The sequence below is a fragment of the Anoplophora glabripennis genome, unplaced genomic scaffold (genome assembly GCF_000390285.2).
Source record: "Anoplophora glabripennis isolate ALB-LARVAE unplaced genomic scaffold, Agla_2.0 scaffold115, whole genome shotgun sequence".
NCBI classification, from domain to species: Eukaryota; Metazoa; Arthropoda; class Insecta; order Coleoptera; family Cerambycidae; genus Anoplophora; species Anoplophora glabripennis.
In genome coordinates this window covers 559,115-585,985 of record NW_019416234.1, presented here as the reverse complement: position 1 = coordinate 585,985, position 26,871 = coordinate 559,115, and the positions used below count along the sequence as shown (strand labels likewise).

Here is a 26,871-nt window from a genome sequence, read left to right as displayed (position 1 = left end):
AAAAATAAATTTTTCTGATCAGACATTAGGGGCTTTCCCCACCCTTTCTGTCAAGAGATAGAAAAAAATGTTAATAACAGAAGTTATGCGCAATGAATCCGGTTGTCCATATTTGTACGATTTAATATACCTGAATAGGAAACAATTCTGAGAAAAATACTTTATGTTTTGGTATGTAGTTTGCGCCCTCTAGCGGCCGAGCTGCGAACTATTACCAACGATTTCTCTTGGTTGATTTATTAGTCGATATTTTTTCCTGAAGTTCTAGTGCCTATACTTTCCCTAATATCGTACCTCGCCGATCTTAATGGAACATCCTGTATAAATCTTGCACGCATATTGAGAGGTACTTCTTCAAGAAGAACTAGTAAGGTATTTGAAGAGTTTCAGAAATTTTACAGCACTTCGTGCAAGGCGAAGCGGCAAACGATTGATGATTTTGTTCTGCGACCTCATTATTTTGTCTACATGTATCGTATATTATTAGCATGTTCATGATTGCTGTAATTATGCACAATGGTAATAAAACGTTAACCATTAGTAACAATAATGTCCTATTAGTTGTTAGTTTGCAATAGTCACACTATGCTGAGATACATTAATAAATAACCCATTTTATTAAAGACGCATTAAAATGAAAGTAAATAACTTCAGTAACAGAGATTACAACTAACATTTTGTTAATGTCAATATGAATTAAATGCCAAACAAACTTCGTATCTGCTGTATGTAACAAAATGTTACCTCCATCGAAGTACATTGTCTACCTTGGTTCATTATTAACTATATCAGTGGCATTCGAAATTTTTTCTCAAGGACCCCCTCCCAAAAAATTTTAAATTTAAGCACCCCCTTATCTAAAGTCTTATATAATGAGAGTTGAAATAAATATATTTTAGTTTTAGTTTAGTAGAAGTCAGAGTTGGATATCAGGTAGTAGGTAAATACAATATTTAAACCAGATGACTAATAGTCTATAACGCTAACGAGGAATTCAGCAAATGATGTGATTGTGAAGGCTAGGAAATCTTATTTGGTACTTTCACGGACTGTAAAAATATAGTATATAGATTGAGTTCTCCTAAAATATTATCCAAAGTCGACAACATCCTTACAAATGTTAAAAAGAAACACAAGGTTCGAGACTGAAAAGAAGGGCATTTCGGAATAAAACCAAACGAAATTGTAGACAGGTTATCAAAAACAGCTATTGCATCAGGAGAAGACATCGAACAAAATATAATATTAGAGCTAAATATTATTTTCCGTGATATACTAAATAGGCACTGGCAAAAGAAACGGTAGGAAAGTCAAATATGATAAAATTACAAACAAATAATACAAATCCCAAAAAAAGTAATGATACCAAACAGTGTCAAACGGAAATTTATTTAAACAATATCTTGAATTAGATCAAATGTTACTTTGTACTCCAAACGTCCATCTTATCATGCATGTAATGATATTAGAGACTTGCAACATATTATCCTGGATTGCTCTCAATCCGCAACACATCGAGGAGAATTATATCTGAATCTCGCTAAAATAGATATAGAATTCCCAGTAAATATAATCTATCTTCTTTTCATCGTAAGCGGTGACAGTTAATAAACCACCAATTTTAATGCAAGCAGTAGCTGTATTGTTGAAATAAAAAACAGTCTACAAAACATTCAAACTTTAATAGTCGCCTATTGGTATTAGATTATAAAAGAGCAATTAGTCCAATTCTTCAAATACTGGGCAAACTAGAAAAAGTTGGAAATAAACGGTTTCCTTTGGCTGTACTTAATAATAATTAGCGGTGCTACAAAACTGCATTATTAAAAATATAGTTTTTCTGCTATTTGTAGGCAACTCTTGTCAAAGTAAATGTTTATTAGTGGATTTCCTTTGTGCCATTAAAAATAAATGAAGTTTGTAAACATAATACAGGGTGGCCAAATGAAAACGAAACAGAGACATTTTCAGGAACTGCGTCAAGATTGTAGAAAAACGCTCAGACCCATCGATTTTAGATTAGGGGGACATTCTTTGCTGGTATTTTTGACTCCGCCACTTTCACCCCCAAGCAAGGGTAAGCGTAACCCCAAAATATTTAAATGGCAGGTGGAGGGTTGAGTAATATTTCTTTTGAAAGCTCTTACAATTCTCTTTACAACAGACTTTAAATTTTATAATTCCACCTTCTTCATCTTGAATTCCGCCTAATACTTATTAAGAATTTTGATTTTAAAGTTGAAACTTATGTACAAATAATTAGTAATGGTAAAAATGTCAGTCATTCGAGTTAAGTACGCCAATGGTATAAATTTAGTATTTCTTGCGTTACATTGGTTTTTGGCGATTTGTTATCACATTCGTAAAAAAAACACAATTGTAAAAAACAGAGATGAATGCTATACACACACAATGAACGTAAAATTAGTGGATTCCAAATTATTTTCTAGTATTATTTGGAAGCGTTGGTTGGTAGTTTATTTAATTGTGTTTTTGAAAATTAAACACTATGGTTTATTCCATTGCGGAAAGGGTAGATATCATTTCGCTTTACTTTATGAACAATAAATGTGCGAATAGAACAGCTCAGCTATTTAATGAACAACATCACGATCGACATGTCAGGAGGAAGTATGTTCTAGAGTTAGTAAAAAAATTTCAAGAGACAGGGAACGTAGCCAATAAAAAAAGAGAAATTGAAAAACCTATAGTTAATGAAGCTAGTGAAGTTGCAGTTTTGGGACAAGTTCATCTTGACCCTACATTAAGTACGAGGCAGCTGGCATCTGTGTCTGGGATCAATCGAACTAGCATACAAACCATTTTGAAGAAGAATAAATTCCATCCATACAAAATAATACATTTAGTCCAGGAATTTCACGAGGAAGATTATGACCGCCGTTTGCAATTTTGCGAAATAATGAGTGAGCGAGCAGGGAACGATCCACAGTTCCTTTTTAACATCCGTTTTTCTGATGAATGCAGTTTTTTCTTGAACAGGACGGTAAATCGTCACAATTGCCGCTATTGGTCAGATTCAAACCCAAGAGTTTTTCACGAGGTGCATACACAGCAATCGGAAAAATTAAATGTATGGGCTGGAATTTTCGGTGACCGGCTGGTGGGTCCTTTCTTTCTACCTGGTAATTTGACTGACCAAATGTATTTGCAATTATTGGAGGATGCTATTGACCCTGCCTTGACTGATATTATTGGAAATGTTCCAGAGTATGATGAAGATCATTTGATTTTTCAACAGGACGGTGCTCTTCCGCATTATGCGTTAATTGTCCGTCAGTATATTAAAAAGTAAAATCTATAAAACACAGCCAGCGTCGCTGGAAGATTTGCGTCAAAGAATCGTCGACGAAGGCCGTCGAATAACTCCGGAAATGCTTCGGAATGTGCGCGAACTTTTCGAATAAAATATTTATTCTTGTATGGAAGCGGGCGGTCATCAGTTTGAACATTTAATCAACTAAGTAGTAAGTAAGCAACTAAACATAATTTAAATTTTAAAATGTAAATTTTTTTCAAAGTATTGGGCGGAATTATACAATTTAAAGTCGTAAAGTTGTAAAGAGAATTGTAAGAGCTTTCAAAAGTAATATTACTCAACCTCCAATGCCATTTAAATATTTTGGGGCGATGCTTACCCTTGCTTGGGGGTGAAAGTGGCGGAGTCAAAAATACCAGCAAAGAATGTCCCCCTTTAATCTACAGTTCCTGAAAATGTCTCTGTTTCGTTTTCATTTGGCCACCCTGTATATCTAATCCTTCCAATTCTCATTGAAAGAAGACACTATAAACAGTATTTTATTATAAATAATTTAAAAATCACATGTTAAAATTAAATGTTAACTGCTTATGAAACCCTTACAAAATATTACGTACAACAAAAGTATCACATTTAACAACAGCACTTACTGGCTTTGTATAATAAATAAATAACTTAAATATGTTTAAATTAATTAATTAATCTGAATGTCCATGAATCTACTTCTAATATTTTTTTTCAATTATTTTATATTGTACTAAATACTATAACAATGAGTGTGGTCCATAAGAGCCATAAGTGGTGTTACTTATATTCTGAATGGTAATCACGCTAATGGCTTATTGTCTGTATTCGGGTATAACAGTGATAATGTTGCACAACCTGAAATATTTTCAATTTAGTATTACATATGTAATCATAAGTGTATTGTATACAAACCGAAAGCAAGGGACCCAATGTAGAGGAAAGGAGGTGCGCAACCAGTACGGAGCAAAAATGGAAAGACCATATTGCCTACTATCGTCCCCGTCCTCGAAGACATTAGATGTAGAGAGAGTGCCATTGCCCTAAAATATAATTATAATTTCAAATTTGGGTAAGTTTATCTTAAAAGCCGTAGATTTTGGATGGTATTGAAATAAAATATACTTATATCTAAAGCAATAAGAACGCATACCTTAAGTTCGTAGGGAAGAGCTCTAGAGTAATTGTGATTAGAACATTTCCACACACTCCTGCGAAGGCTAAGAAGATGGAAGATAATGCCAATACGGTATTCGAATTTTGAGCAAAGTATATACAAGTGACACAAGTTCCAGCAATAATAGCCATAGCAACTGTAACAAATGTATTTATGGATTATGATCTAGAACACTAATAGTTTCTTTAGTTATTACCTATCATTTTTTTCTTTCCTAGTAAATTTATCACAGTTCCAGCCAGGGAGAAAATGAGTATGGATGTAAACCCAACTATGATTGATCTAATGTACACTGAAGAATTGTCTAAATTCTATAACGATAAAAATTATTATTGCATACCATCAATTACGTAACAACTTACCACTACACAAGTTGATAAAGTCTTATTTGGCTTACTTAGAGTAGTTTCTAGCATCTCGCACATACTAGAACTGGCACCATTGTGGGTAAATTCGTAGTCATTTATTGTTTGGAATAGTTGAGGCAGCCAAAGTTTCAAGGTGTTTATACTGAAACATATCTAATGAATACCCTGTATTTATTTTTTTTGTATTATTCCATACCCCATGAGCATGCAGAAGGTATTTATGCAAGCATGGACCAGCCTCAGGATGTGTGGTCTGCAGAACAGAGGCTTTACTTTATATAGTCCCTCTATAATTGCTTTCTTTACTTGTTGCTTAACTTCGGTTTTATCACTTGCAACACTTACTTTGTCGGTAACATTCTCTTTAACCAAAGTTTTAATCTAAAAAAAATTTTCAATACATCATTGATTGAAAACCTTTTTTGAAAAGTGTTGATATGTTTTCTTTTGATGATCTGCCATTAATTGATGAAATATAATGTTTTGTCACCGAAAAATTGTTTACTAGTGTAATATATTTACCGGAAATGTATCAATCGGTTTTCCTTTGTTTATCCTGTAGATTAGTTGAAATACTCTTAAAGCTTCTTCATTTCTCCCGGAACACATTAAAAACTTTGGACTTTCTGGCATGAACATCATGAGCACCCCGCTCATCAACGGAGTTAGTGAACAAATAAATAGGAACACGTTCCAGGAGTGAAAGCCTGTAATTAAGAAAAAGTAACAATTTTTTCTCGAGCGTGTTTTATTCACTTTATTACCAAAATAATCGAATAATGTGAAATTCAGGTTTTGCGGTAACACAGCCCATGCTAATAAAGGTAAAATGATATTTCCGAACGATACTATTATTCCTCTGGCCAGTTGTACTCGTGCCCTGTGTTTTGAAGAATGAAACTCCGACAGGTAAGATGTGGCAGCAGAGAATGGACCATTGATTCTAAAAGAAAGGAAATTTAATGATTATTTTCTCAATTTTCAATTCGCCTCTGAATATGTCTATAATTTAAATCAGAAGTCTAAATAATTAAGATTCGTATGCCCTGCTAGAAACATGATTCATATGTAGGCAACACTCAATACACTAGGCGTGAGGCGTCCTATGTAACGTGATAAATAGAAAATAACAGATATTGCAAGGAAAGACACAGAAAAGAAAAACAAAAGAAAATTGATAGATAAAAAACCTACTTTTTGGACACTTAATGACATCTTAAAATAATCCTAATGGATATGATCAACATATGTAGATGATTTGATCACATTGGTGATATTAGAGAACTAACATAAAGATTGAAAACAACAAAAGACAAATGTTGATCACATTAGTTTCAAGAATGAAAACGGTTGGAGAACTGTTAGGTATACAGGGTAGCTCATCGAAAACGTACCGCCAGGCATTACAGGGTAGTAAATAATTTTTCGGAAAAATCCAAAGACAGGTCAAATTTGTTTCTGAGGGGGACAACTTTTGGCTCAAAAAGCATACCAAAATCTTCAACCCCCTAAGTGGGGGTGCTATCCCCTAAATTTTTTCAAATGGGAATGGGGGTCAAGTGGGGGGTCATTAGAAAGGGCTTTTAATTCTCTATACATCGATTCTTACTTTTTGAAAATCGATTCATTATTTTAGAAAATATGCAGCTTTGAAAATACGAACAATATTTTTGACGAGAAATGCGAAAATCGATTTAATTTTACTTCAAAACTTACGGTATTAGTCAAGTAAATGCTGAAAATGTTGTCCGCCAACTTGCATACAATGATACAGGTTGTCTTCAAACCGTTGTCGAACATTCTGGAGCACTTGCGGTGTTACTTCGCGACATACATTAATGATTCGTCCTCGCAGATCTTCCAAGGTATCAGGTGGAGTGCTGTAAACTTTGCTTTTAATGTGCCCCCAGAGAAAGAAATCTAAAGGATTTAAGTCGGGTGACCGAGGGGGCCACTCAATTGCACCTCTTCGTCCTATCCAGCGTCCTGGAAACGTCTCATTTAGGTAATTGCGCACATTGAGCGAGTAATGTGGAGGAGCTCCGTCTTGCTGGAAAATCAGTTCGTGTTCATTGTAAGCAGGGTCGTCCTCTATGATATTTGTTAGAGCTGGGTCGATGACATTTTGTAGTAAATCCAAGTACATATCGCCTGTCAAATTTCCAGGAAGGAAAAAAGGACCTACAATGGAATTTCCAAAAATACCTGCCCATACATTCAACTTCTGGGGGTGTTGGGAGTGTGTCTCATGGAAAATCCTTGGATTGGTATCAGCCCAGTAACGACAATTATGGCGATTCACTAAACCATTCAAGAAGAACGTACACTCGTCCGAAAAACACACATTAAAGAGGAAATTATCGTTTATCGCTCGTTCAGTCATTATTTCGCAAAATTGCAAACGACGATCAAAATCGTCTTCATTTAGCTCTTGCACTAGCCGAATCTTATAAGGATGGAATTTGTATTTTTTTAATATTCGTTGGACACTTGTACGACTCACTCCTGTCGCAGTAGCCAATTGCATTGTACTCAGCGTACTATCCATTGCCACTTGCCCCAATACCGCTATTTCCGTAGGTTCATTTAGTACCGGATTTTCAACCTGCCTCTTTTTGTTATGAACGGAGCCAGTTTCGCGAAATTTGGCCACCAATTCGCGAACAATTTTTCCAGACGCATGTTTCTCAGGATGCCGTTGGTTGAACAGTTCGGCGACCCGATTTCCGCATTCATTGTTTTTGAAAAAAAGCTCAATAATTTCTACTCTTTCTGGAATTGAGTACACCATAATTAATCAATTTAAAAGACTCGGCAGTATTGGTACTCTTCAACTACAAGTCACAAGACAGTTATCTAGCAACTTCTTGTGGCCTATCTAAATACGAAACAAAAAGCGGACAATTTTTTGCTCACCAAAATCAGGCTAAAGAATTCGCAAATCAGAAAAAAAACAGCGAATTCTTTTGAAGGAATTTACCAAGCTAATACCGTAAGTTTTGAAGTAAAATTAAATCGATTTTCGCATTTCTCGTCAAAAATATTGTTCGTATTTTCAAAGCTGCATATTTTCTAAAATAATGGATCGATTTTCAAAAAGTAAGAATCGATGTATAGAGAATTAAAAGCCCTTTCTAATGACCCCCCACTTGACCCCCATTCCCATTTAAAAAAATTTGGGGGATGGCACCCCCACTTAGGGGGTTGAAGATTTTGCTATGCTTTTTGCGCCAAAAGTTGTCCCCCTCAGAAGCAAACTTTACCTGTTTTTGAATTTTGCCGAAAAGTTCATTACTACCCTGTAATGCCTTGCGGTACGTTTTCGATGGGCTACCCTGTATAAAATATTGATAACAAAAGATTGAATTAGTACCTACGCGATTAAATTGCTATAGAATAATTACGAGCTTAATTGTTAAATACGAGTGAAAAGCAGGTTATTTAAATTAAAAGGAAAATAAATCATCTCGAAGATTTTAGTTAAGCAATTGATAATAATTTAGAATCTTTTAAGAAGAACCGTCTTGTGCGCATCATGGCTTTAGTGACAGCAAATTGAAATTAAATGTCAGAATAAATAACAGGTTTCACTTTGATACCTACATAAAACCTCCAAAAAATTTCGCTATTAGCAGCATAGCGAAATTCTGCGAACACGAGGCCATCAGTGTAAAAAATCCGTCCAATAAATATCCAATTATCATTACTTTCTTTCTTCCTATGGTGTCACAGATATATCCCCAAATAAATCCACTTGAAATCATACCTAAAATGGAAGGTGCCTTATTTTAAAATAACTAGGTATGTGCAATAAACTAATGCAAATTATTTTAAAGGAAAAATTTTACATGATAAAGCAAATTCTCCAGTTGGCAATATTGAGGGCGACTGTTTAAAAAAAAAACATCCTAAATTTTAATTTATACATGGAAGGTATTTTATTTTCAAATATTTACTAAGCTAAAATATCATAGAGGTGAATATTATTCGGCAACATTGTTTTAATTGATTCTTTATAAGCACTTTACAGATTCAAACGAGTTTCGTTCGATTTTGCTAATTTACAAATATTTCAACCAGTACCACTGAGAGCCTCATAACTTCGACGTCATTGAGTATTTTGCAAACAGGATTAGTGCTTCCTGTTGCCAATGGAATTTCTAAGAAAATGGATATTATGGTTTCTTCTTACTGTTTCTTCAAAGAACAATCAGGTTTTTTTTTATACAGGGAGGTCCAGTTTCCGTTGCGGAAACTTCAAGGATCGACAGATATTCAAAAAATAATATGTGTGCTTAAACTATTATGAAAAAGCAGTGGTGAACCAATTTTTTCTATAGAAATATCCAGTAACGTGCTAATACGGACGCCTCTGACAAAAAACTAAAAATAGTGATTTTCATTGCAAAAGTGCTCCCTCGAAGGTAGTTAACGTCTACAAAATTTCATTGAAATATCTTTGATTTTTTTAAATCAATCTTGAACCCCTTGTATCTATTTCCTTAACGTAGACCAGGAAATATAGGGGTATGCATGCATGAGGCTGATTTTTTGTGAGCAGATAGTAAAAATAGTGTAGAATAATATGTATAGTATCCGCACGTTGAAAAAGGAGGGCGACATTGTTTAAAACATGCCGTTTTAATAGAAATTCGCGTTTTTCGACTGTAACTTTTGTTTTATTATTATTATTATTATTATTATTATTATTATTATTATTATTATTATTATTATTATTATTATTATTATTATTATTATTATTATTATTATTATTATTATTATTATTATTATTATTATTATTATTATTATTATTATTATTATTATTATTATTATTATTATTATTATTATTATTATTATTATTATTATTATTATTATTATTATTATTATTATTATTATTATTATTATTATTATTATTATTATTATTATTATTATTATTATTATTATTATTATTATTATTATTATTATTATTATTATTATTATTATTATTATTATTATTATTATTATTATTATTATTATTATTATTATTATTATTATTATTATTATTATTATTATTATTATTATTATTATTATTATTATTATTATTATTATTATTATTATTATTATTATTATTATTATTATTATTATTATTATTATTATTATTATTATTATTATTATTATTATTATTATTATTATTATTATTATTATTATTATTATTATTATTATTATTATTATTATTATTATTATTATTATTATTATTATTATTATTATTATTATTATTATTATTATTATTATTATTATTATTATTATTATTATTATTATTATTATTATTATTATTATTATTATTATTATTATTATTATTATTATTATTATTATTATTATTATTATTATTATTATTATTATTATTATTATTATTATTATTATTATTATTATTATTATTATTATTATTATTATTATTATTATTATTATTATTATTATTATTATTATTATTATTATTATTATTATTACATAATAGCAAGGACAGAGGCAAAGCCTATTTAGTCCAATAAAATATACAAAATGACAGTTAACAGCTTTTAGAGTAACAGTAAAATAAATAGCTAACATAAAAGAAAAAGAACAAATAAGTATGTGAACAGAATACCAAAATAACAATATAAATCACAGCTAACTAGCGAAACAGGCCATAAACCGCACACGAAAATACACTAGGCGCGCACTCAATGTAAAAATTCTGATGACATCCATACATCCAACCTGTTCTTGAAAGAGTTGACCGATGGGGCAGTAACAACAGATGAAGGTAGGCTATTCCAATGGTAGAACACTCTATTTGGGAAGAAATTTTGACGCAAAGACGTTTTGAAGTTTTCTCTCGATAATTTAAACTGATGACCACGTAAACGCTCATCCAAATTTAACCTAAATAGGTCTCCAAAAGTTAAACTGTATTGATTATTTATAATCTTATACATTTGGATAAGATCACCACGAAGACGTCTCACATTAGTACAAGTAATTCTCAAATTATCCAAACGGTGATGATATGGAAGAGATCTAAATTTGGGGATCCATTTTGTGAATCTTCTCTGCACGCTCTCTATCAGATTAATATCTTTTATCTGACAATTCTACAGAGAAATGGTAAAATACTTTTTGTTCGTCTTTAAAAGATCTACAAAACGATGTCTCGAGCGTCAAAAAATATCAATCCGGTCAAAAGTTACTTGCAAAAAACCGCCAATTATGCCATTTTAAATAAACAATAATAAATCGCGATGTTATCACAGAGGCTTCTTCGGATAACACTCAATCATTCCTCACTGCAGACAAATAATTTATGCGAAAGCCGAAATCCGTAAGTGGATTATTTTGCGAGTTATGACCTTATAAACAAATTAACTAATTAACGATCTGTACAAATCTGAGCGGTACCCGAAGTCGCGCCAATTTTTTTGTTGGTAGATTTAACAAAAAGCTATCGAGTTCCATTGTTTTTCCTCAAAAAATGCATTTTTATTACGAAGGGGAATTATTTAAAAAAAATTCCTTAGTTGCAAAATTAAATACGCCCTTAATTTATACATTTTTTTTAGTATTTTATTACATGTACTAAAAGAGCATAAAAAACTTCAATTTGAAAAAAGATTCGTCACGATGCGTTAATAAACAGCGGAGTTATGGGCTTTCAAAGTTGACGGTCTATTGTTGAACAAATAAAGTGCGGAGCGAAAAAAAATATGCACATAATCAGCATCCGGAGTGCTTTCAGTACAGTAAATATTAATTGTACGGACGAGAGAAGTCACATAAAACAATTTTCCCGCGTTTCTCCTCTCAACGCGGAGTTGACAAAAACGGCGCGTTTTAAGATACTCTGAACAGAGTTACTACGTTTATGCATTTTACGCTCGTTTATGCATTTTACGCTGGTTTATTTCGCGTTGAGAGGAGAAAAACGCGTGCATAAAAGGGGTCTAAGTGTTACTTTTCTCGGGATCTGTGAAAGATAAAATAATAACTTTTTTTGGGAAGATAACTGCTAGGTGATTTGTCAGATATGTCTAAAAACCGATATTTATTGCGTTTAATGCCAAATAAATCTGATTATTTTATTAAGAGTATATACAATATAAATAACATTTCAACAATGTCGTTTTGTAGATCTTTTAAAGACAAATTGTTTTAGCGTGCGGAGACGGTACATATTATTCTTCACTATTTTTACTATCTGTTCACAAAAAATCAGCCTGACCGAAGAATTATTTATTTATTTATTTATTACCTACACTTACTTAACGAGATGAACCCACTTACAGAGCAGGGAAAAATTACATAAGAAAGTTAACACAATAAATACATATGCATATACTATAAAGACAAGAAATCACAGAGTAGATCACAAACAATATTTCACAAACAGAAACACTAAAGAGAACATCAAAATAATTCTTTAATAGTAAAGATTCTAGTGTTAAAGATATCTATACTGTCCTGCACAGCTGTCAAATTTCTACACATAACATATAATGGAGAATATTGTAGTATATTAGTACCTACTACCTGTTTTCAAATAAAAAGTTTCATTAGACCGTGTGCTTATAGAAGGAACATAGTAAAATTTCGGGTATATCCAAATTTCCATTTATTATGTTGAAAAGAATAATAACACATTGCGAATTACGAAACCCAGACTTTTGTTAGCTTCCGACACAATATGATGCACATGATACTTAAAAATGAGTTTAGGGTCAAAATAGATTCCTAAATCCTTAACAACATCTGGTCTATTAAGAAGTATAGTATCAATAACGTACGGAAAATAGACACTATCTTTCTTTCTAGAAAAAGTCAATACATTGCACTTTTTCACATTTAAGGGCAATTTGTTCAACTCACACCAAAGTTTCAGTTTATTAAGGTTCTCCTGCAGTACAACACAGTCCTGTAAAGGACCCCACACTTTTTATATGGAAAAGTGGTTTCAGTCGGGAGGTCTAATTTTTGGTGGAAAAGGTAGTTCTCAACATCCTGAACAAAAAAGCTAATGGGTACAAAAAAATCTACCGTCAGGATTTTGCACTACGGCGCATACAAGGTCGGCACCTGGGTTTTCAGGAGTCGGGTTATTTTTATCAAAAAAGAACGTGTTCAGTGACCGATTATGGAGACATGCATGCGTGGAAGTGTATTGGAGTGAAAAAGTACTATATATTTATATATCCCCCTTTTCTGTGTTCAAAACGAGACTCAAAAATGAGGATTCCGGTCTTCCACACCACCTAATGAGGTTCCGAATAAGGCGTATTAGCTTTTTTATAGTGGTTCTTCGCCAATAGCTCTATANAAAAATGAAAGAAAAGGGTGACCGCCTTTTTCCGTACCCACGCGTACAGTACTATTAGATCGCGTCTGCGATGCCAGAGCAAATGCCAATAATCACGTTGAAATCGAAGTAGTTGAGATGGAATAGTTTGTGGAACATCAGTGGAGTATAGAGCTATTGGCGAAGAACCACTATAAAAAAGGTCGGAACCTCATTAGGTGGTGTAGAAGACCGGAATCCTCATTTTTGAATCTCGTTTTGAAACCACTTTTCCATATAAAAAGTGCGGGGTCCTTTCCTATCTTTAAGTATAACTTCATGTCATCGGCATATAAAAGATGAGGTACAGTGAAATTGTCGACAATGTTAATAAAAATAAGAAACAACAGTGGACCCAAAATCGATCCTTGGGGAACACCCGACAAGACCGAAAAACGGTGTGGAAAGAACCCCCTGTAGCATACGTATTGACGACGGTCACAAAGATAGGAGTGTAAAAGTGTTAGAAAATGAAATGAAAGGCCGCATTTGTTAAGTTCACGTAAGAGAATATCATGTTGTAAGCGATCAAAAGCCTTGGAAAAATCTGTGTATATTACATCATTACATCCACCTGCTCCTGATTATCCAAGGCTTCAGTCAGGTATTGAGTAATACATAATAAGTTTGTTATAGTCGATCGACCCTTATTATGCATGAAATGGTCATTAACTGGCTAGATTTCCTGGTCTAAACTAAGCATTTCTCGAATATACATAGTTTATACAGCAAACTCATATTATTTTTTAATCTCTATCGGTCCCTGAGGTTTCCGCACCTTCCGGTGGACTACCCTGTATAAAAGTGAGCTTAGAACACATTAATAAATATTTTGTAGGAAATAACTAAAACTATTAGTACTACAAAAACGCTTAATGGAAATTTCTTAGGAGTTACTTCCTTAGAAAACTAAAAATGTCCACGTTAACGGTTTCCCGAATTTTCCTCATACCGCGTTTGCGTTTTTAAAATAGCATTTTCTATAAAAATTTAATTTGTAATAAAGATAAGTAATGGAATTTGTAGAATATTATTTAGCGTCGAAATTCTGAGGCTTCTTGTGGTAGTAATCCTTTGTATCTCCGACACTGGTTGACGCAGTTGTAAGTCAAGCTAGCGGATTCTTACTTCTACTTAGATAAATAAGTGGTCCAAGTTTCAGAAAATGTGATTTTATTTTTTAATTTGAACACCCACGCTCATATGAAAGTTTTTGCTTTTTGTTCTATTACCCCTTTGGAGCATACTTCTTGTGTGTTGCTTAACTTCTAAGCAGTCATACATCGTGCAGCAGTGGACAATAAAAAGTTTCCACCATAAAGTTTTATGACATAATGTTTTGTAGTGACTGGTTTGGACGTACAAAAAATTGTGATGGTAACTGATTTTATTCAAATATTTGACAACAATGTTTTATCATTTATAATGATTGAATATTAATGATTTCTGTGGCACGTAATATTAAATATATTTATTTGCGTCGTGGTTTACAAACCGGATAATATAGTAGTACTTAAAAGCTATGTTAATCGAGTCTTTACACTGAATTTAACACATAGATTACAAAAAGTGGCCTTGGCAAAATAAAATATGATTACCTGCTTCTTGTCTTTTTAAAATACATCGAGAAAAGGAAAATTAGTTTAGGCTCCAATTCTATTTTAACGTTGGAAACTGAAATTTAATGATTTCAACCTAAGTAGTCACTTAAAAGAAGTTAATAGTGCGGTTTATTTCGCCGGGAAACCTCGCGATACGTTATAATATAATCGTTTCTTTCCTACAATTATTTTTTAATAGGGACGAGTAGGTTTCAAACATTTCTAAAAATAATTTTCTAATCATATTCTATTGTAATATAACAAGTAAATATTAATACAACAGACGAGAAACTAATGAGTAAGGTAATTCTGTTAAATGTTTTCTTTTTTAAAAACGGTTTTATTTGTTTACATAGATAAGCGACGCATCATGCAATATTCATTTTATTATTACTTTCAAATCCTTGAGAATTATTTAACAACTGTCTGACCATATTGTAATGTCTGCAAGTCCACTTTAAAAAATCATCATTCATCAGTATAGAGTCACCAAAAAAATTAACTAGTTTTGATTCGAATCAGAATCAAAATGTTGTAAAAAAACAATTTTTTATGTTGTTACAACGGAAAGAGTTTTTCGAGCATTGGTTAAAATGTGAATAATTTTCACTATGCCCCCATTTTACTTACAATTAATAGAAACGCTGTTCTTTACAATGTATCGTACCTGTTTTGTTTTGTAATAAAAAGTTCTATACCTGCGAATGTTATGGCATTTAGCGTTCCTTTGTCTTGTAAACTCAGAGATAGATCACACTGAGCAACGGGTAGAACGTAGGACATTGTAGCTGTTTCAAAAACATGTGAAAATGCAGCAGGCAATATCACTGCTATTAGTATCACGTTAAATTTTCCAAAACCAGTGGCGGTGATGGCAGTTTCGAAATCTGCTGGTTCAGACCCTAAAATAAATAAAAATAGTGTTAGATGCTTTCAATAAGTGCAAAAAATTATGTAACTATTCCAGAAAACGAAAAAAAAAAGTTACATTTGCTGAAGGAATGACAATTTATTTTCTATGAATTAATTTAGAGTTGAAAAACTATTTATTAATTAAAGATTCTTTAAATTTGAAAGATATCATAAAAGTTAATTTTTTAATATTAATAAGTTTTACAGTTTAAATTTTGTTTTGAAAATAAACAGACTGATTTTTGAAACGCTAACTGTGTCAAGTTATTAAACAAAAACGGTTTATAAAAACAACCCTTGACTTTTGGTGTAAGGATTTTACATAATCATTAATTTCTTCATAGGTGGCAAAGTGCTCCAATATACAGGGTGTTTCATTTTAAGTACAGAAACTGCAGGAATAAATTTATTATCAAAAAATAAGTAGTTTGCTGTATAAACTTTTTTCTTTAGGGACGCGGTATTCGAGATACAGGGTGTTAAAATTTACAAAAAAAAAATTCAGTTTTATCTTTATATTCACTTAATTAGACCTTTTATTGAATTTAATATTAACCTCGTAGCTTTAACCAGTGTCATGCTAATGAAGTTTCCGCCCCAGTTTCCCAAGAAAAAAATACGCCACTGGTGTTTTTTTTTGTAGAAATAAAGTTATATTCAGGTACTATTAAAAAACACCAAGAAACATTTTTCGTTAATTTAACGTAACAGTACCTGAATTGAACATAATTTCTACAAAGAACCGCCCGAGGCGTATTTTTTTCTTGGGAAAATAGGGCGGCTACCTTCAATAGCACGACACTGGTTACAACCACGATGTTAACATTACAGTCAATAGAAGGTCTAATTAAGTGAATACGCTGCAGTAAATTTCATTCAGTTCCGTCAGCGTATTATGAAGATATGACAGATTTTTTTTTTGTAAACTTTAACACCTTATATCACGAATACCGCTTCCGCCAGAAAAAAAGTTTATTTATTTATTTTTTGTAATTAATCTATCCCTGCAGTGTCTATATTTAAAGTGTAATCACCCTGTACAGAGAAAAAATATTGTTCTTAACTTAATAAAATAATATTGATAACAGGTATAACAAATATAGGAAATGTAACTAAAATTCTTAACATTTTCTTCACGTTGATGGAAAAATTGAAAAAAATACGACTAGAAAACCAAAAACTAAACCTCCATATCAAATTTGAATGAAATCGTTTCAGCCATTTTTTTGTAAGTAAAAACAAATTTTAACCTTATGTTCCAAAATAAAGCCTTTCGGTGGACTCATTGTAGTAGGATTTTAACATTCTATACAGGCCATTATCTTTTTTTTTATCTAAATTCTTCGTCAACTATTTTATATTATGATAGTAAGTAAATTGATAACATAACGCGAAATTAAAAAAAAAATGTATATCATATTTACCCTCTAATAAATCACTCACCGACAATAAAATTTGCTTTTAAAATCCTTAGCTGGAATCTTTATCTTTACGCTACATTGACACATCTATTTAAAAACACACTCATTATGAAAATATTAACAATTCCGTGATAATTCGTACGGAAATACACTGTTTAATGCTGTTTTAACGCTATTGTAGAGTTATTTTCATGACTTATACATTTATTATGTACATACCTACGTTGTAAACAATTATATAGGCATTATCGTTTAGCGGAAAATAATGCATGTATTTCACAACACCAACCAACAAACATTTTCTAGTAGAAATTAAAAAAAAAATTGTACTTACCATCGGATATTTTGATAATCTTAGCAGGTAGTTCTTGTGCAACTGATTTGTTTTCACAATTTTCAGGAGCATCCTTCGTCATGTTTGTAATAATCTCCTGACACTAATTTCAGTCACTTTGTATTAACAGTGTTCTTATGTTTTATTTAAATACACAGGAAATTGTACCTGCCTTATATAATATTCAAACTTTTATCTGTCTGTTTATCTTCATTGTTTATTTTCATATACCTGGTAGTACACTATGATATATTGTTTATTACTGTCAAACGTATCTGAGAAAAGATTAAAAACACGAATCTTAAGTCAACACTTACACGATGTGTTCCAGTTCTACTAGATGCCGTTCTTTAGACAGAGCTTTTTAATGTGATAGTACAATCTCTATGCACTCACGAAACCTTGAAGCGTTTTTGTTTCTCGATCTTAAATTTTGGTTGAAGTCGGTCAAATATTCAATTTCCGTATTTCCCGTGAAATTGAAGTGTAACCGCAACTACCGACATTGAAACTGACATTTCGTTGGTCTTGTCATTTTCTTATATATAAAAGGAAGGCAGTCGCGGTTGTTTCCCAAATTGTTCGCAGAATTAGTACATCTTCAATATTTCTAATCAAACTTGATTAATTTTCCCATTGTACTATAATCGAATTTAAACAGGAAATAATTACGAGTTAAAAAATCTGTTACACAACTAAATGTATTAATTATGTTCATTAAATTTTAACGCCATTGTATTGGTAAAGCAATTAAAATGAATGTGAAGAAATAAAGTAAAATAACTTGGATATTTAGAATTTTTTTAATTGGTGGACGCAGAATTACTAGAAAGGAAAAATTTGTTGTTAATATCTCTTAGCACACTTACGTTAAGTACATCCAGTGTTCTTGTCACTTACCTACTATACTACACTGGATGAAGCCTGGAAATTTACACTTATCATAATTGTATGTGCACATTTAGCACAAAATTAGCACATTTTAAGATATAAAATACATACATATTTATGAGTATATTATTACCTAACTTCATTTGACACGATAGTAATATAAATAAATATACAGGGGAACTAATGAACTTAATTAAAATTGTTAATTATGCCCCAGTTTTTTCTTATCTCTGTAGTTCTACAAATGACTACGAATTTTAACAATGTTACCAGTAATATGCATTTGTATATGTGTTATAAATTTCAGTTAGTAATAAGCTCATTTCTTTAAGAAAAATGTTGACTTTTCTTTCTTGATTTTTTATTACAAAATATCTCTTTTCTTTATACTAAAGATATACGTACTTATGACCTATTTTTTTTATCTCAATGTGTTATTAAACATTTTAATATAGTATTTATAAAAATATCTAGCTTCGTTAAACTAAAAATATGAAAGTTGGAATTACTGTTTTGGCTTACTGACAGTAATGACTAATCGATAGGTCAATTCAACTGCTTTCTTTATGTCGAAACGTATATATTTTTAAAGTGAATACCACTGACATACAAATCCTTAGCAAACTTTGAAGTGAATGCTTAAGGACGGGATTTTGTACAAAAAATATCGCCCAGCGTGAGTCACGAAACGGGACCCCGGCAGGTGCTGTTCTAGCGGCCAACGCTTCAAGTCTAATAATTTAAACTGCAGCCACATTCGCCCGATTTTTCAGGAACGGCTCCAATTTGTGTGCATACAATCTTATAAGGAAAGAGAGTAAATATTTTATTAATCAGTAATAGATTATCGAGGACAATAATATTTTTTTATTGAGTAGGCAATAATTTTTAGTTAATAAGCTTAAACAATCTTATAATTACTATTCCTTCATTATAAAAACAGAAATACGGTTTTTAAAATTACATGTAGTTTCTTCTTCAAAAGTGACGTTAAAACACGTATAACATGGAATAGTCAACAGTCTAATGTTTATATTTTCACATTAACAATCCGATAATGTAAATTAACTGCTATTTTCAGTAAAAAAAATATATACCTAACCTGAAATATTTTTTTACTTTGACGAGTCGTTTTAACTTAAAAACACTGCTTAATTACTAAAATATATAGAATCTTGCTACTAATTGCGTTTGGAGAATAATATGTATAGGCATAAAATATATATATAATATTACTGTATGTATTTAGTCCATTGAAATGAAGGCTGAACCTCCATTTTTTCCTCTGTCGATCAAACCTGGGCGCAAATATGTTTTCGACCCTCAGGAATCCGAATCCGCAAACATTTTTGACCTAGGTGATCAGGCAAGGGGTCAAAAGGTCAAAAAACCCGTAAAAAATAAGGTTTTTCGCAAATATCTCGTAAACTACGGCAAGTAGCAAAAAAATAATTGCACCATCGTGTTCCCAGGGAAATTACGATTATAAACAATTAAAAAATTTATTTAAGAAAAATTTTTGTTTTTAAAAAACAGATTACCAAGACAATAAAATGGCAAAAAAAATGTTTCAAAAATATTAAACTTGTCCATTTGTTTATAACAAATTTATAAACAAATAACGTTAAAAAGTTTTTAGCTAAGCTAATAAACGCAATATATTAATAGAAAAACAACTAAAATCAAACATTTGGTAAAAAAAAAATTTATAACATTTCCCGGATTTTTCATTTTTTGTTAACTTTAAAAAATCATTATAAACAAATGAAAAAACTTTTATAAACTTTTACAACGGAATCTTGTTTATTATGTATATAAAAAGACCTCCCAGAAAGAAAAAAAATTTTAGATACATTATTTAAAGTTTTACAACAAGTTTTATGAAAGATTAGGACCACGAAAAATTAGTTCATTAACAATTGAATAACTTTAACATAAGTCAAGTTAAAAATTATTTTCCAACTGGGCTGTGTTCCTTCAAGTGTCTAGATGACACTATAATTTATTTAGATTTTTAAATTAATATTGAATACTATAAAAAAATTATTTTGTGTTGCACACTTTGCTTGGCGGCGACGCGACGACGCGGAAACCGCCGCCGCCGCGCGGAGCTATATTTTCAACGTCAAATTAAAATTATAAATAATGGAGCTACAATTCCTGACTTATTTTGCTGAAATTTTCTCCTCTTTCAGGATCTTTTTTGAAATTTCAGCTATCTTCAATATTTTTTTAGTTATAGTTAAAAAACGGAGACTCCCTTTTTTCTCTTCGTTTTTTGTTTATAACAATTGCTATTTTTAATTGCGGATAAATTAAAAAATACTTCTTTCTCTGAATTTAATTCCGAATCCAATGTACTAACAACCATATTTTTAGGATTACAATAACTATTTTTCGCAGAAAACTCACTTCTCGACTAGACTAGTGGTTTCCTTCTTATCGGTAAGTAGCTACTGATTTGTAGATTGAAACAGAAATCTACCTGAGCCAGACCAATTTTTAAGCTGTAAATTTATTTTGAAACTACCAAGGCTACAACATAAATAACGATTTTATGTGGGACACCCTGTACGTAAAATTTAATCTTTATTCTTAATAAAGAAAAATTAGTACATATTATTGGTTTTTTATGCGTTATATTTTCGTACTACTTAAGCTTTACAAAATCTTATTACTTAGGTACCTACCTACTTTTAAAATATTACCCATATTTATATATCAAAGATAATATCAGACCATTATGGGTCCCATATTCTGTAAATAGTGTTTTCCGCAAAGACAAATAATTTCAAACATTTAATAACTGAATAATCTAAAGCTTATCAAATAATAGGAATGTTATGTCATGCCACCTGAGTATTTTCAAAGACGCCGGCCGCAGTAAAACGAATAAACAGGTGCAAAAAACGATCAAACCATTAAGGTTTTAGGTACTGAAATCTACGAAAATACTATCTTTTTTATATATAATTCCACATGTAAATATTCTTATAACATTTACTTGCTTAGTCCTACATATAAAATTGTTTACTTTTTATAAGTACGTGAAAATAATTGTTAAAATGTGGGGTTAGGATAATAGCAAACGCATGTTTTGCAAACGCTTTTTTTTAGTTATTATTTTATTTGGGTAAATTTAAACGGTAACCATGAATAAACAAAACATCAAGGATTTTATTTTTGTGCTTACCCCTACTTTTGTTCTACACGTTTTACTTTTAAAGATTTCAGTACCTAAAAACGCCAGAAATTTCACTATTTCTCGGCCAATACAATTTACAATAAACCAACTCTGTGTTTTCGCTTTCATTTTCAAGGGTAGCGACACCTGTGACAGAGTACACAAACTAATTTTATTTAGAAATTCTTGTAGAAGATAGAAACCGCTAAAATTCTGGTTTAAATATATAATATAATATAATATAACATGGAGTCGTGTGTAAAATGTTGTCATCTTACTTGAGGACACAAATTATAGAATTGTTAATAAATATTAATCTGAAAATTAAATACAAATGATCCTAAGTGTCCGTTCTAGTGAGTGAAGTAGTTTGGTTATTGTGCCTGACCTAGTTCCGTCGTAAATCCAATATATTGGCAGACTAACAGTATGGTTAAAATTGAGGTACTTTGGCATTTATTTAAATTATTCTTCTGTTCTCATGAGCATTGAAATTTATTTCACTCACTAGCGGGAACCATTGCGAATACATTGATATATAATAATATTCAATTATGTTAGTTTCTTCGATGATTTGTGTTCTCATCTGAAGCTCTGTTACATGGTAAAAATATACATACTAAATCGCCCCCTTAAGTTTAGATTATTACTATTTGGTAGGAGTAATAAGTCAAATATTTATAAATAATAACACAACATTAAAAGAAACTGAAATTCTCAAATAGAGCTCTTTAAACAATGCAATGAAAATGGAAGCAAAAATGACAGAATTGACGGTGTTATTATTTTAATAGTAGAATCGAAGATATGTCGAAATTTCATGAAAACCTTAGTAGAGTTTTTGTCAGTGGGTGGCCCCTAAGGGAGATACAGCCCCTTGAAGGAATAACTCAGGAAGCAGTTTTTATTTTATAACTTCAAAACGGTTTAATATTAAATCACGAAAGGACCTCGCGCAAAATGAATGGAAATTGGGTCCCGCTAGATTTGACTGGAATTGTGATATGTTATAGTTCTCGATATTCTGATCAAAAGTTGTCACGGGCCCAAAGTGATCCTATGAATAATTTCAGAGATATAGAGGGGGGAAGTGTGTGATTTTGGCTGTAGGATTGAGTAAGCTTCACGAAGATTGAAGTTGATGGATTCAAAAACTGAAGCAATGAATTTTGACCAGTAGGTACAATGCTTTAGGGATCGCTGAACCTGAATTCTTGGATAGCTTAGCTATCTAAGGTCACCTGGAGGTCAGGTAAATGTCCTTTCAAGGTGAAACTGAAGAAAAAACTTGTATTGAATCTGGAGATACCGTAACCCTAAAGGTCGCCTTTAAGTCAATTCAAGGTCATTTCAAGATGAAACTAAAGAAAAGGCTTCTATTGAATTTCAACCAGTGCGTATATAAGTTGCGGATAAAATTTGTAAAAAAGAAGTTGTAGAAAATAGCATTTGCAACAACTTAAATTCTTACCATTTTTGTTGTAAAGTTGAAAATGGCCGAGATATTGAGCAAAAACGATTTTTCCTTAAATTCAAGATGGCGGCTGATGCAGGGGTGGCATTCAGTCGCGATTCTGAATTTACACTACTATTGACCCCTCCTAAAGGTTAGAACAATAAAATTGTGGTCCCTAATTTTTTCCAGGGTAAATGACAACCCGACTGGACTATACTTATATGTTACCGTTTTCAAATTCGTTGACACCTGCCCGCCGCGGATAGATGATCCGCGCGGATTACTCTGTATCTAAACTAGTAGCCCTATAATAATTTAGTTTATAATATGTTTATTACAGCATCTAAATTCAAATTTCTTAGATTGGAATATTGAGTAGGTAATCTAATCAGTAATTGACATATACTTGACACCTCTGTTAAGTGTCATAAATAGTAACTTTCTCATGGCACAATTTGATACATTTATTTTCAGCAGGAATTTTTGAGCAAGTAATGGTAATACAATCTTAAAATTTCGTGATTTAATATTAAACGGTTTTGAAATTATGCAATAAAAACTGTTTCCTGAGTGACCCCTTCGAGGGTATCTACCTTAGGGGCCGCCACTAACAAAAACTCTACTAAGGTTTTCATCATATTTCGACATGTTTTACATACCCTTCAATTTCGAGTACTCATTTCGTTAACACCTTGTATAATTATTCATTTTCAAAAAGAAAGTTCACCTGAATATTCTGACGAAGACTATGAAGTATATTTTAGTTTGTATTTTTTTAATATTATTTTAATTAAATATTAGGTGTTATATTTTCGAAAGTTTTTTTTTAATTAAATTTTCCTAATACGTATCTATAATGTATGTAGATTTTAATGAAGAAAGTGAAACGGGTGTTCTAAATAAAATATGAAAGAATTTATGGAATTAGGCATAAACGCCTCCGCTACATTTTTAAGGGACTTGCATATAAAGGCTTACACACACAGGCTTATAATTAAAAACTGTACATTTTTAATTGATTCATAAAGTACAGGGTGATTCACTATATTTTGACCCCCTTTAACTTAGTTATAGTTATAAAAGAGTTATAAAAAAATGTCAAATATAAAAGTTGCACGAGTTTTTATGAATTTTTCGAAAATAATAGTAGAAAAACAAATGAAGTCCAAACAAAATGTATATTTTTATATATTTGGATAGAACGTTCCCTGTCGACCATAGTCATGTAGGGTTTGTTGGGTCCATCGCTAACAATAAGCGAGATACTATTAAAAAACGAAGGTTTTTTATTAAGAAAATAAGACATTAGTAATTGTTAAATCATTTTCAGGCATTTCTGCTTTTTTCCAATTACGTAAGGATTTACAGATTTTAGTTATAATATATTTTTGACAGGTATTTTAACGAAATCTCACTAATTAGGCCGTGGATTCCTAATTACTCATGGACAATGTTATATGGTAGGCCGTGACAATGACAGGTAATGTCATGACAACATTGTTATTGTTTGACAGTTTGTATTATTATTTAATTAAAATAGGTTACACAGAAGTAGAAAATCAAAATATTATAGGAATTAAAATAGAGCAAAGTTCTTTTCCATATTCTATTTTAATTCTAAATAATTTTCTACTTCTGTGTAACTTATTTTAATTAAATAATAATACATATTATCAATCAATAACAATGTTGTCAAGACATTACTACCTCTCACTGTCACGACCTACCAAATAAGGTCCATGAGTAATTAGACCTCTCACGGCCTAATTAGTGTGATTTCGTTACATTAACTATACGCATTTTGGACCGCATTAATGTGCGATATATCAAAATATATTATAACTAAATCTGTAAATCCTTAGTAATTGGAAAAAAGGCAAAAATGCCCGAAAGAGGTCTAACAATTACAAGATGTATTATTTTCTTAATAAAAAACCGTCTTTAATTTTTTTTTAAGTATTTTGCTTATTGTTACAGATGGACCCAACAAACCCTACATGGCTATGCTCGACAGGGAACGTTCTATCCAAATATGTAAAAATATACAGGGTGTTAACATCCGCGGACATTTTGTTTGGACTTCATTTGTGTTTCTACTATCATTTTCGAAAAATTCATAAAAAATCGTGCAACTTTTATATTTCACATTTTTCTCTCTTAAAACAAAAAAGTTAAAGAGGGGTAGTCAAAATATAGTGAATCACCCTGTATACAGTACGGGCTTTTGTGTGGAATAGCATATCGGGTACCTAAACGGCCTCTACGATTTTGCTGGCATATCGCACTCTTTTGTCGAAATTCCCCTTGATATTTTTTCATAAATGCGGCTAAATTTCGTTGATACAACGCTCAATTTCCTCCTTCAAGGTGTGGGCGGTTGTGGTCCAACGGCATTAAATCGCATGATCTTTGCGGCTAATACTGATCACTAAAACTGAAAATTACATCCATATTTTGCAATTTAAGCAAAAAAAAACAGGATTATCGCGATAGCGAGAACCATGAACTATTATTGCCGCATATTTGAAGAGTGGTTCGATGATGCCTTCAGTCCAAACAGTTACACGTTGTGGATGCTTTTGTTTCTCAATAATCACTCCTGAACCACAAATGCGACAATTTTAACTGAAGATGATTTTGTTCGAAAAATTAGCGTTCACTTGTAGTTCTATAATCCATACCAATTCCACGCACTCTCTTCACTCTGTGTTGTCGGTAAGTTTCAGTTCTTGATTCAATTGAACTTTAGAAACACGAAGATTGCATTGAAAAAGACTAAACCAAAAAATACGAAAGGGTATGACGGGATTACGGCGTTCTTGCTGAAGGATTGTGCATCTGTTTTGGCTTATCCATTGTCTGTACTCTTTAATTTGTCTCTCACAACGGGAACATGTATAGGCCTATTGCTATATTAAATAATTTTAGTAAAAAATTTGAAAGACATATTATTTACTCATGTTAGTAATAATAGTGAAAAGGGGCGGCCTCAGCCTGGCAGTTAGGCTACAAGTGGTACCCTTTTTGCCTACTCCGCCGTCCCATCACCTATTCACTCTCAACCTCTGACCCTCCTTGAACCTACTCGACGCCCTAATGAACGCCAGGATTTTGGTCCATGGAAGGTCTCTCACCTCAACCCCTTACATCTCTTCAGCACCAAAGACTTTATGTCTTATTTTCCCAAACGCTGCACAATGTCCCAGAAGATAGACAGGGGTGTCCTCCTCTTCTCCACATTTCGGGCATAGAGGGTCCTCCTCAATTCCTATTAAACTTAAATGCCTCCAAAGTCTGCAGTGACCTGTCAGAACCCCCACCATTTAGTTCGACTAAGGCTCAGCAACCATCTCGTCTTAGGTTTGTTAGGTCCAAGTATAAAACTATGGGCCTGCCTACATCCTCCATTTCTCCTCCAATTCTGACCTAAAGTTTGATATGCCCATTTATTGAGGGCCCCATTGATGCTACCTCGTGTGATTCCTAAGATTGGTTCAGGTCTCTGGCCAGGTCCCCTAGATCCGAAACGAGCTAATCAGCCGTCTCGTTACCAGGGATACCCATGGCCTTGGACCCAAACTAACTCTTCGTCTGGCCAATGACTCTAGAGCCTCTCCACATTCCTGGAGAAGGGCAGACCTAGTCCTCGGGGAGCTAACCGCTCTGAGCGCGGTCTGACTGTCGGAGTAGATAAAAATCTTCTCCCCTACACAATTTCTTACCTCCTCCTTGCTTGCTACCATCAAAATAGCAAAAACCTCAGCCTGGAAGACTGTGGCATTTACTCATGTGAAATCACAAATATGTATTGACCAACATGGACTTATGCCGGGTAGATCAACTGTAAGTAATTTACTTTGCATCACGCAGTTCACCTCAGATAAA

The 26,871-nt window shown here is 32.1% G+C and overlaps 1 protein-coding gene across 4 annotated transcripts; it reads right to left on the bottom strand.

Moving 5' to 3' along the window:
* Window positions 1–3,815: 3,815 nt before the first annotated feature.
* Window positions 3,816–18,347, bottom strand: LOC108904383 (synaptic vesicle glycoprotein 2B-like). 4 transcript variants are annotated; one of them, XM_018706905.1, is made up of 12 exons: window positions 17,687–18,030; window positions 17,456–17,627; window positions 15,487–15,690; window positions 8,450–8,612; window positions 5,611–5,789; window positions 5,369–5,553; window positions 5,043–5,227; window positions 4,841–4,988; window positions 4,675–4,789; window positions 4,455–4,614; window positions 4,217–4,344; window positions 3,816–4,159 (listed from the first exon to the last, which is right to left on the bottom strand). In XM_018706905.1, the coding sequence occupies exons 2-12, from the start codon at window positions 17,535–17,537 to the stop codon at window positions 4,104–4,106; spliced, it is 1,605 nt and encodes a 534-aa protein (XP_018562421.1). In that variant the 5' UTR covers window positions 17,538–17,627; window positions 17,687–18,030; the 3' UTR covers window positions 3,816–4,103. The 4 variants fall into 4 exon arrangements, with proteins under 4 accessions (XP_018562421.1, XP_018562420.1, XP_018562423.1 ...); XM_018706904.1 differs by having other exon boundaries at window positions 17,456–18,030; XM_018706907.1 differs by lacking the exons at window positions 17,456–17,627; window positions 17,687–18,030 and adding an exon at window positions 18,325–18,347 and having other exon boundaries at window positions 3,818–4,159.
* Window positions 18,348–26,871: the final 8,524 nt, after the last annotated feature.

Bases quoted from the DNA above. Each gene is read 5' to 3' on its own strand.
- LOC108904383 (XM_018706904.1), bottom strand. From the start codon at position 17,537: ATGACGAAGGATGCTCCTGAAAATTGTGAAAACAAATCAGTTGCACAA. The intron at 8,613-15,486 runs GTATAGAACTTT...CTTCCATTTTAG, and splicing joins AAATGCCATAACATTCGCAG to GTATGATTTCAAGTGGATTT. The intron at 4,615-4,674 runs GTAATAACTAAA...CATTTGTTACAG, and splicing joins AGGAAAGAAAAAAATGATAG to TTGCTATGGCTATTATTGCT.